The sequence below is a fragment of the Pollachius pollachius genome (assembly GCF_949987615.1).
Source record: "Pollachius pollachius genome assembly, chromosome: 7".
Lineage (NCBI taxonomy): Eukaryota > Metazoa > Chordata > Actinopteri > Gadiformes > Gadidae > Pollachius > Pollachius pollachius.
In genome coordinates this window covers 2701286-2713785 of record NC_136940.1, presented here as the reverse complement: position 1 = coordinate 2713785, position 12500 = coordinate 2701286, and the positions used below count along the sequence as shown (strand labels likewise).

Below are 12500 nucleotides of genomic sequence, written 5' to 3'. Positions count from 1 at the left end.
GGGCTCAGATTAAATATTAAAGATGTTGGCGGACTCTGTGCCTGTGGCTCGATGTGCCCTGACACATTTGGAAACCTCTTCATGTTTAATGGGTCCGCAAACAAAAGCCAGGCGTTGCGAGATCATAACATTCACACTCGTGTCCCGACGACCTCCAACGTCAGCGTCCGTCGGACATCACACTCTCTGACCGCCCCGATCCGGTTCTGCCGGGAGACCGGCCGTAGGACAGGAGTCGGCGTTACTCTCCACTGGTCCTAAACGGTGTGGTGCTCCAGGAGGCCCCGGTGTGTCTCGGTATGTGTGTGTGTGTGTGTGTGCGTGCGCAGCCCAGCAGAACGTCTCGGCTCCGGACGAACCGGAGACGGCCGCTGCCCAAAGAATGCGAGGGAAGCGCCTGTCAACGTTAAACTGGTTCCCATCACACCCCGCTGCTCTTCAACACACACACACACACACACACACACACAGGTGGAGACGCACACACACATGCACACAGGCGGGCACACACACACATGCACACGTATGTGTGCACACAAGCAGGCAGAGACACAAACACACACATGCACACACACACAAATCCACACACACGCACACACACACACACACACGCACACAAGCACAAACACACCCAAATGACTCAATAATTTGCTCACACAGACTTGCTTGGGGGTTGGTAGCACGTTTAACACTATTAAAAGTTTGACTATTCTGCCGTGGTAGATTCAAACGGGTTAGTTTTAAACTTCTGTCAGCCGCCTTATTAATTGGGACGCCCATGTTGAATTTAAAGTGACAGCTACATATATAATGTATCTCATCACGAGCCACCGAAAGTAAGCACAACTCTCCACTCCAATCACCGGCTTGAGTGTTCTGGTTGTCAACGGAGGTGGCGGAAAGTGAAGCCTCCTGTGAAACCAGAGACTGAACAACATGGAGGTGATGCCTCGGCGTCTCACCTGTAATCAACACGTCTCAAACGGTGCCCTGTGTTTAGAAGTCACACCCAGTGAGGTGGAAGGTTTGCCGAGAGCCTGCGGTGAAGTAAGCCACAGTGTTGTAATACACAGTTATATACAGTTATACAGTTATACAATAATACCGTTACACACATCCAGGCCTGCCGCTCCCCGTACGCAGAATGAAGAAGAAGAGGCCAAGATGTGGGGGGGGCCAAGAAGAGGCCCCCCCCACATCCCTTCCTCTCACCCAGCAAACAAAAGGGCCATACCCGGGCTCAAAACGATCCAGACATCGTGCGTTGAATTGAATGGAATCTTATCTGTGCACTGATTGGAATTTGTCTTTGAAAGCAATCGCTGAGGAACTGTGTTTTCTGTGTGTGTTTTCTTTGCTCTTCAAAGGACGTGGTCTGAAAGGCCGGCCTTCAGGAGGCGGGGGGGGGGGGGGGGGGGGGAAACACGTTAGGAGCATTGTCTTGTGTGTCCATGGATGCAGATCTTTGTGTGGGTGGGTGTGTAGGCGCACATGACTGCGCTTGTGCTTTTGTGTGTGCGCGTGTGTGTGTGTGTGTGTGTGTTTGTGTGTGTGTGATCCCATACACTGCCATCGTTGAGTAATAACTAATTAAGAAGCACAGTAAGGCAGGTAATCTGGGCAGGGAGCCGGGGCTGGGTGGGGGTTGTGTGAAGGGGTAGGGGGGGGTGGTAAGTGGAGACTTTGGCTACTGTGATGATTTGGGTTGATTATTTGCGCTAATTGGACCGGCTAAGCAACCAAGCAATGGCGGGATCCTCCAGGCTCACCTCTCATTAAAATAATCTAATGATGGAGAGGCACTTCACCCCCCCCTCTCACACACCCATCTGACCACAGTGGAGGAGGAGGTGGTAGTCGTGGTGGTGGTGGTGGTGGAGGAGGAGGTGACGGAGGTTTCGCAAGCGAGCTCTCCAGCCCTGCCCTGAAACCCGGGCGTGAACCCTTGTCCACATGATGTTACGCCGTCAACACCGTGGACAAAGCCGCGCGACACAAAACCAAACGTCCAACGCAAAGTCGCCATCTTTTATTTTGTTACGCTGGATCCTTTAGAGGAAGATGAACTAAAGAGTCTAAAGAGTCCGCTTTAATGTGGGACTGCAAGGCTGAAGCCATTGAAGTCTCTTATTAGAACGCTTCATCAAAAGCTCCGTAGACGAGCGCTTTGCGTGGATTTGATATCATTCTCATGTCAACCTAAAAGCGTTTTTTCGGGGGAATTTAAACGAGAGCAGTGTGGGGCTGAATGTGAGTCAACGTCTGCCTTCAAGTCGTCCCTGTGAAGGTTCCCAAACGTAGTGAATTCAATTAAAGACGAGGAGGGACTCTGGTGTGTAGGAGAGAACAATCCCACCGTCGTCCTTGTGGAGGACCAGAGCACCAGAGTGGTTATCAGGGCCGTGATCACACAGGCCGTTTGATGTGTTCAGGACTTCCAGGGAGATTAGGCTGTTGTTCCTCCGTCTCTCCCCCCCCCCCCCCACACACACACACACACTTCCCCCCCCCCCCCCCCCCCCCCCCACTCTGTCTTGTCACAGCGCGGAAGAACCTGCTGTAGGATTTGCGCTTTTCATTTGTATTTTTTTATTTGTAAAGATGTCGAGGGGATGCGTTTATTTTAGGTTTCCTGACCATGGGGAGCTGAGGTTTGGGTGTGTCTGTGTGTCTGTGGGTTTGCGTGCGTGTGTGTGTGTGTTTCTGTGTGCATGTGTATGCGTCTGTGTGTGTGTGTGTGTGTGTTTTACAAAGCCTTTGCGTGTGTTCCCTGCATGAACTGCGTGTTCGGTACACTCCTGTGCGTTTGCAGACGGGGTTTATCTGCGTCTCTCCTCCATGTCTCCGGTTCTCCTACTGCGGTTCTCTGTGTCTCTCCACACCGTGTTGTTCCGGTTCTCTTAACCTCTTAAGCCCCAGCCTATTTTTTAATTGTCTAATTTGTCTGATTAATCTGCTTGGTGTTTGAGTTGTGTTTGGTGTGTGTAAAAATGACTTATATGTGCTTGTAGCGGAGTTTCTCATGTTTAATTTGATATGACTATTTTGACATAATAAGGGCAGTGTTGTATGCCTTTTGCTGCGAGAGTGATCCCGGTCTTCCCAAATCTGGGGAACCTCGAGTTTAGGAGGTTAATGCGTCTCTCCACCGTGTTCCGGTTCTCTTAATGCGTTCCTCTGCGTCTCTCCACCGTTTTCCGGTTCTCTTAATGCCTTCCTCTGCGTCCCTTCACCTTATTCCGGTTCTCTTAATGTGTTCCTCTGCGTCTCTCCAACTTATTCCGGTTCTCTTAATGCCTTCCTCTGCGTCCCTTCACCTTATTCCGGTTCTCTTAATGCCTTCCTCTGCGTCCCTTCACCGTGTTCCGGTTCTCTTAATGTGTTCCCGGTTGCCGGGGCGGGGCTGGAGCTGTCTGGGTCGTTAGGCGACCATATTTATGAGACGTCTCTCTCTCTCTCTTTACGTTCTCCCTTGTGACGGCGCAGAGGAAATGAAACGTTCCCGCCTCCCACACATCCGGCAGCGGGAAGGCTGCTGATTCTAATCCCTCAGCCGCTCCCTAATGCCATAGCCCCCTTACCTGGAGCCCATGGTGGGGCCATTAGGGGCCCCAAAAGGCCCCTAATGGCGCTCTGCTGTGGGGCCGTGTGTGTGTGTGTGTGTGTGTGTGTGTGTGTGTGTGTGTGTGTGTGTGTGGAAATAATAGGTGTTTGTGTGGAAAAATAGATGTTTGCATGTGTGTATGTTTTTTATTAAGTTTGTTTGTACATAGGAATAATATATGTGAGTGTGGGTGTGGGAAAAGATGTGTGTATTGTGAGTGTGTGTGTGTCTGTATTGTGTGTGTTTGTGTGGGAATAGTGTGTATTCTGTGTGTGTGTGCGTGTGTGTGTGCGTGTAGGTGTAATCGATGTGTGTTTTGTGTGGTCATGGGAATAGGTGTGTGTATTGTGTGTGTGTGGGAGAGGAAATACATGTGAGTATTCTGTGTGTGTGTGTGTGTGTGTGTGTTGGCCTGTGCTGCTGTGTCCCGCTGTAATCGGCGCTCTGTGATTTCCCCCTCAGTTCATCGACGGGCGCCTGGCCAAGCTGAACGCCGGCCGCGGCTTCAGTGACGTGTTCGAGGAGGAGATCACCGAGGGGGGGTTCTGCCGGAGTGAGTACACACACACACACACACACACACACACACACACACACACACACACACACACACACACACACACACACACACACACACACACGTACACAAACGCATACTTACAGACCAAAATACACACAGAAACACACTTATGTACACACACACACACACACGCAGAAGCACACATATATGCACACAAACGCATACTAACAGACCAAAATACACACGCACACACAGACACACACACACACTTATGTACAGAAATATACACATGCACACACACACATATGTACACACACACGCATATGTACACACACACGTACACACACACACACACACATATACACACATACAGTATGTACACAAATACACACTTATACACACACACATTTACACACACACACACATATTTACACACACACACACACAGGCACACATATTTACACTGGCACATGAATACACATTTACACACACACACATATTTACACACACACACATGCACAGATATTTACACACGCACATTAATACACATTTACACACACACACACACACACACAGTGTCCGCCGATCAATCACTCAGACTAGCCTCATTTTGCACATTACACAGCAGAGCTGCTCTTAGCCCGCTGCTGTGGAGGATCAGAGAGGGAGCCATGGAGTAAATCATAACCTCACCACAACTCGCATATGGATTGTTTTTGTTTGGGCAAAAAGCCCAAAACGGCCAATGTCAAGAGACTGTTTACGTTAGGTGTAAAATAAAAGTTTGGCCGCCATCTTTATACCCTGACGGTTTGTACCGACACACTACTGCCCAAGTATAAGTTCACTCGTCATAACAGAGCTGCTGTCTCCCCTCCCATTAACCCTCCCTGAGTTCTGCCTTACTGCCTCACTGGGAGAGGTGGGATCGTTTTTATAGAAATTCACACACAATTAACACACAATTAGCACAATTAAATATGACCAAGAACCAAAAGTGAATCTCGATCTATTCTACCTACCTATTCCTTTCACGGCTCTCTGTTTCCCCTTGTGAATTGTTTTAAAGTGTATTACCTTACTTCTGTAATATTTAGCCAAGACGAAGCTCTTGCCACACTTAAGTCCTCCTAAGAATACCACAGGGGTAGAGGGTCACCCCGGAGAGTCTCCACTTCTTATGAGCGCCGCCATTGGTCACAACACAATCAGCAAACACACAGTATTTCCTGTTTCAACAACGGCGTCGACGTAGCTCCAAGTAACAACAACGATTATCCCAATTACAGCGTCACGATAACAACCCTAACGCTAACAACACGCTAGCGCTAATGAACGGAACACCGCGCGGCGGCGGCGGCGGCGGTTAGCGCGGCGCGGGGAGTAAACAGTGCTGAGCGGCGGATGATTAATTCATGTCCCTCCCCCTGTCAGGTAACTCGCGGTCCTATCAACAATGGATGAAGAGTGTGAAGGTATGGTCCTGCCACTCCGGCTCCGCTTTCATCTGATGCATCCCTTCATGTCCTGGATCCCACCCCACCCCCTCCCAAGCCCCCATGATGCTCCTCTGCTTTTTATTCCCCCCCTCCCCCCTTCCCCCCCACTGCTGTTTAATTGAACCCTTTGATTGACGAGCGACTCTTGTGTGTTTGAAGTGCCGCTGTTGGGGAGATGTGTGTGTGTGTGTGTGTGTGTGTGTGGGTGTGTGTGTGTGTGTGTGTGTGTGTGTGAGAAGCAGTGCGTGCAGTAGGACAGTGGTGGAGACAGATGGGGCTGAGGAAGAGGTTGGTGGGCGGGGGGGGGGGGGGAGACGGAAATGGTTTTGACGTGACAAGACATCCTCAGACATGACATGTTGATCTGGCAGCGAACACAGCCGTTACTCCACAGAACCGACCCCCCCGACACAGATCTCCCCCAGCCTCGTCTCCCTGGCTTGGCCTCCCTCTCTCTCTCTCTCTCTCTCTCTCTCTCTCCCTCTCTGACTCTCTCTCTCTCTCTCTCCCCGGCTCACTTCCTACTGCTGTCTGTCTCTTCCCCTCCCATCTTTGGTTTTGTGCCCCCCACCTCAACCCCTACCATCCATCAGCCTGCTCTCCCCCCACCCCCCCCCCCACTCTCTCTCTATATCTTTCCGTCTCTCTCAGTATGTCTCTCTCTCTCTCTTTTTCTTTTTCTGTATCTCTATCTATCTATCTCTGTATCTGTCTCTCTGTATCTCTCTCTCTCTCTCTCTCTCTCTCTCCTGCTGTCTCTCTCTCTCTCTCCTTCTCTCTCTCTCTCTCTCTCCTTCTCTCTCTCTCTCTCTCTCTCTCTCTCCTGCTGTCTCTCTCTCTCTCTCTCTCTCTCTCTCTCCTTCTCTCTCTCTGTATCTCTCTCTCTCTCTGTATATCTCTCTCTCTCTCTCTCTCCTGCTGTCTCTCTACCACGGTGCCATCAGTGGGGGCTGAATCAGTCCTCTGGAGTGCTCTTCAAAGGTTTGCTAAAGTTCACGTCTCCTGACTGACAGGGCTCCGTGAGACCCCCCCCCCCGAGTAGGATCATGGGATACCGCCTGCCTTTTATGTAGTTTAGCCAATTAGCTTCTTAGAGAGAGAGAGAGAGAGAGAGAGAGAGAGAGAGAGAGAGAGAGAGAGAGAGAGAGAGAGAGAGAGAGAGAGAGAGAGAGAGAGAGAGAGAGAGAGAGAGAGACAGAGAGAGAGAGAGAGAGAGAGAGAGAGAGACCCCTCAGGACAACAGATAGTGTCATAGATGTGTCAGAGAGCGACCCACCTCGTCCATGGCACCTGGGCGGTTTCCAAGCGTAATCCAACATGGTCTGAACGCTCCCGTCACAAACCTCGTTCACCACCTGTTATACTACAGCGTGTGACACTAATTAACGTTGTGTGTGTGTGTCGCTGCATGTTGTGTGTTTCAGAGAGGGGGGGCGTTCCTCAACACGGTGGTGAGCAAGGTAAGATATGGAGGATCCATCTCTTCCTTATTTATCCTCCTCATACGACAAACTAAGAACACGGGGCGGCACGTGGCTCAGGAGGTAGAGCGGGTTGGCTGGTGACCGGAAGGTCGCTGGTTCGATCCCCGGCTCCTCGTAGCGGAGTGTCGAGGTGTCCCCGAGCGAGACGCCTCACCCTGAGTGCTCCCGACGAGCTGGCTGTCGCCCTGCGTGGTCGACACCGCCGTCGGGGTGTGAATGTGTGCGTGAATGGGTGAATGTTTGGCGATATTGTGAAGCGCTCTGAGTGGCAACTGGTCGGAAAAGCGATGAATAAACGCGGCCCATTCACCGTTGAACAGCGCCCTGACCTAGTACAGTGCGAGGGCTGTTATCCGTTGTTCTCGGGGGCCCGGGTGAGGCGGGCCCCTGCGACGAGGATGCATCTGTGGCCTTTGTGTTGGTTTGTCCCCGTCCCCGGACCCCCGGGATCAAAGAGGGCCTTGATCCGACATGAAACCAGAACAGGCGTGTAAGTGGCGGCCGCGGTGCGCTGGGTAATGAGCGTCCTGACCGTGGACCTCCTCTCTTCCTCTTCCTCTCTTCCTCCCGCAGGCCAGGAGGAACGCCAACAAAGGCATCCGGGACTTTAAGGGCCGGCTCAAAGCACGGGTAAGGCCCCGGCACCACACCTTGTCCCAATCCACTCGCACACACACACACAAACACGCATGCACACACACACATGCACACACACACATGCACACACACACACACACACACACACACACCACGCCCATGCATGCACGCACGCACGCACACACACGCCCATGCATGCACACACACCCATGCATGCACACGCACACACACACAGCCATGCAGGCACATGCATGCATGTGAACGCACACACATGCATGCATGTGCCTGTGTGCATGCATGAATGGATGCATTAACACACACTCCCGTGCAAATCTTTCTCAGGAGCTTGGCGTGGAAACACACACACACACACACCTCATAGACGGTGTGTGTGTGTGTGTGTGTGTGTGTGTGTGTATGTGTGACTGTGTGCATGTGTATGGGGGCGGGGGGTGGGTGTCTCACATTGGGAGTGTGTGGTTCTGATTGGCCAGCTCTTAATGACTTGTGAAGCGAGCCAGGCGCTTTGTGCAGGGGCCCGATTCGAACGTCTTTAACCCAGGGCCCCTCTGGCTATGTCATGTCATCTGGGCCCCCTCCCCCCTCTCTCTCACTGGCAGCCCCCACCCACACCCACGGTTATTGTGTGCATATTTCATCAGTGGGCTGTGATTCCCTCAAAGCTAGTGTAACGAGGTGTGTGTTTCCATAAGCACTGATGGCTTTGATGAGGAAATTGCAGTTTGATCTGTCAGCGGCAGACTGAAGAGATGGGACACGGCGGGCCGAGCCAGAGTAGGCAACCATCCCTCTCACACACGCACACACACGTGCACGCACACACACACACTCGACGCACACACGCACACGCACATTAGCATGTACAGCAGCAGCAGCGGCGGCACAGAACAAACTGACACAAAGACAAATTAAATGAAAGTAGTTATTATAAAAAGATCAGACAAATACATGTCATTTTTTTTTTCTTTTTCTTCTGTGCCCGACGATGACTCAATCTCCCTCGTCTCCGCTCACCTCCGGAGCGGCACCGAGCCTGACCCCACGTCAACACCCACAAAGCCAGGCCCCGCATGTCCCCGTGTGGTGGCTCCTCGGCGCAGTCTGCAGGCCTCTTATCCGTGATCCCTGAATCTGACAGCTCGCAATTTAACCAAACTTAAGTTCTGCTCACTTCCATTTTGTGAGGAGGAGTTTTGACACGGCGACCCAGACTCAAGCCAACCGCATGAATGATCACTCCAGCCGGGCTGGTCCAGAACTATGTTTTAATCACTCATTTATAATTGGTCAGTCAAGGTTTTCAACCATCTCTCTCTCTCTCTCTCTCTCTCTCTCTCCCTCTCTCTCTCTCTCCCCCTCTCTCCCTCTCTCTCTCTCTCGCTCTCTCTCTCGCTCTCTCTCTCGCTCTCTCTCTCTCTCTCTCCCTCTCTCGCTCTCTCCCTCTCTCTCTCCCTCTCTCTCTCTCTCTCTCTCTCTCTCGCCCCCTGTCAGGAGGAAGAGGATGAAGGGGCGACACTCTGTGCCGGGTCTCCCACCAGCACCAAGAGCCTATCACCACGGAGACTGCAGAAGATGAGACGGGTATCTCATGCACGCACGCACGCACACATGCACGTGCGCAAGCACGCGCACACGGACACTGGAGCACAGACACACACACGAACACTGGTGCGCCGACACACACACATAAACACCGGAGCACAGACACACACACACACACACACACTAGCGTGCCGACACACCCCTAAACTGGGAGACTGCAGCCGGAGCCTCGTCATTATCTGAAGACGATCTTCACCCTCTCTGCTGTGTCCACAGTTTCTCTTCATCTTCCTCCCTCTCTCCGTTTGCCTGTCCTTTCTTTGTTGGTCCCTCTGTCTTTCATCTTCTTCATTCTCTCTCTACTGCTCTCTCTCTCCCTCTCTCTCTTTCTCTCTCTCTCTCTCTCTCTCTATCCCTCTCCCTCTCTCTCTCTCTCCGTCTCTCTCTCGCTCTCCTTACTTTTTTTATTACACTTTCTCTTGTCTACATTTTTCTTTCCTTTCCCCCGTGCAACTCATGCACATGCACGTGCACTTGCAGACACACACACACACACAGAAGGGAGATCTCTCTCTCTCTCTCTCTCTCTCTCTCTCTCTCTCTGCCCCCCTGGGTTCCAGCTCCAGTCCATAGGTTTGTCCGAGGGCCAGATGTAATGCTAGTCTCTCTCCCTCCCCTCTGCCTGTGTCTCCGTTCTGTCCACACTGGCTGTTTTCTGTGTGACGGACGGACCTGCAACTCCTCTGCAGGTCAGCACTTCCTCTGAACAATCTGCTTGTGCGCCATAAGTGTGTTTTTCTGCTGTTCTCAGTACTGTTCAAACACAAATACACACACACACACACACTAGACACAGACACAGTAGACACTGCGTTAACACAGGAGAGCGCAGTGTGTAACCTCATGAGATTCCTCATCTGTGCTCGAAATGTGCATCCGTATAAACATGAACTAGTACTCACGTAAGATGGCCTGTAGCAGTCTGGGTGCTAGCATGTAACACAGCCTCTTGTGGTGTGGGTGCTAGCATGTAGCTCTGCCTATAGCGGCCCCTGAGCCGGTGTATTGATCCCAGCCTGACCTCTGACCCCCATCATTGGCTTCTGCTCATATCGCTCTCTCTGCCGGACCAAACCGGCCGGGAAAAGTATCACACAATAGCAGGACAGCAGTACACAACGGCGGTATTAAAAAGTTAGCAGCGAGCTTGTGTCTTTCTATACACACAAACACATTTACGGCCGTTCCCATGATAAAAGATTAACCAACTTACATTAACTTCCACCGCGCACACTTGTTAACACAAATCACACGCACACACACAGGATAATGCTCACAGAAAAACAAACACACGCACGCCAGCGTCTGTACCTGGTGCGTCGGCCCCCCGCCCCTGGCTCCGTGGTCACGCCGGGTGGGGATGGAGCTGTCTCTAATTAGCGCTGTGTTTCCTGTCCGCGCGCGCGCGTGAGGCGCGGCTGCAGAGCCAGAGAGCAGGAAGAGGTGTGACCGCGGAGGAGAGCGGAACAGCAATTAAAGCTTTCCTAATGGCCCCGCAGACTGCACACACAGCCAGGGAGATGTCCAGGCGCACACACACGCGCACACGTACACAGTAACACACAAACACACACGGGGAGATGTCCAGGCACACGCAAACAAAACGCATGCAAGCCACACACACACACACACACACACACACACACACACAAAAAGTAACAAGCACACACACGCGAAGATGTCCAGGCACAGACACACCAAAGACATGCTGCACGCACACACACAGACACACACACACACACACACACACACACACACACACACACACACACACGTGCGAAGATGTCAAGGCACAGATACACAAAACGCATGTAACCCACACACACACACACAAAAAGTAACACGCACACACACGCGAAGATGTCCAGACATACACACATCAAACACATGCTGCACGCACAAAACACAGTAACACACACACACGCGAAGATGTCCAGGAATACAAACACCAAACACATGCCACGCACACACACAAATACAAAAAGTAACACACACATTAAACACATGCTGCACGCACACACACAGTAAGACACACACACACACGGGAAGATGTCCAGGAATACAAACACCAAACACATGCCGCACGCACACAGTAACAAACCCAATTCCTCACAGGCACACCGTGCAACACAACAAAACAATGATGCTACTGACCGAACGGGCACACACACACAGACACAAGGGACAGATTACCTCCCTCTGACACACACACACACCTGCATCAACACACACATGAACACACAAGTGGACACAAAAGATTAAATGCACACATGCAATTAACTGTATGCAAGCTAGGTCTCACACTGGCACACACTCACACACACACACACAGGCTGCCACAACCGTGCCACACACAAACACACACACACACAGGGCCCAATGTAGCTGCAGTTGACTCCTGTTCATTGCCACGGTAACGGGTCCCTAGGGGCCGGATGTAGGAGACACGGTACATGGCATGTCCTACAGCGGTGTGTGTGTGTGTGTGTGTGTGTGTGTGAGAGCAGTCCTTTATTTTCTCTTTTGTCCATGGGTTTCACCTCGGCTGTATCCACGCTTCACGTCATGTGGCTAATGTTTGGTTTTATTCTCGCTTTATGTTTAGTTGTTTGCGTCTTCCTCCGGATGTATCCTCGCAGGGAGGGGGTCCATCGCAGTCTTATGTAAGGCACGTTGTAAAGAGCATTCAGCACAGTCCTGTGTCTGGAGATGTCGAGCCACTGATAATCCTTCTCTTTCTTCCAGTGGCTCACACTAATGTATTATAACTACAGATAAAGTATGACTTATTAAAAGTAGAAAAGAAACATTGGATTGTTTTTTATAATCCAATGTATATTTATTATTAAAAAAAAATCAAATCTAGTGACATTTACCACCATGACTGAACTGTTTCCGTCAAGATGTCACCCTCCGATTCCTATTATATATGAAAATATATTCATCTCTCCGCACCGGAATAAATTAGATGTTTGAGGTATTGAAAAAAGCTAGCACCGTTTAAGACCAGTGGTAGCCCGGTCTCAGTGCTAGCCCGGACTAGCTGGCACCAGGCTACCACTGGGCTTAGCTCAGTGCTAGCCCGGGCTAGCTGGCACCAGGCTACCACTGGGCTTAGCTCAGTGGTAGCCCGGTCTCAGTGCTAGCCCGGGCTAGCTGGCACCAGGCTACCA

At 51.3% G+C, this 12500-nt stretch overlaps 1 protein-coding gene across 2 annotated transcripts in view; it reads left to right on the top strand.

Annotated features, from left to right (window-relative positions):
• The window catches only part of dennd1b (DENN/MADD domain containing 1B), a 123432-nt gene that overhangs the window by 97441 nt on the left and 13491 nt on the right, over nt 1-12500 (top strand). For both annotated transcript variants that reach the window (XM_079739785.1, XM_079739784.1), the window contains 5 exons: nt 4067-4157; nt 5559-5599; nt 7048-7083; nt 7681-7737; nt 9217-9306. In XM_079739785.1, the coding sequence (XP_079595911.1) occupies nt 4067-4157; nt 5559-5599; nt 7048-7083; nt 7681-7737; nt 9217-9306 (315 nt within the window). The remainder of the gene's footprint in view (nt 1-4066; nt 4158-5558; nt 5600-7047; nt 7084-7680; nt 7738-9216; nt 9307-12500) is intronic.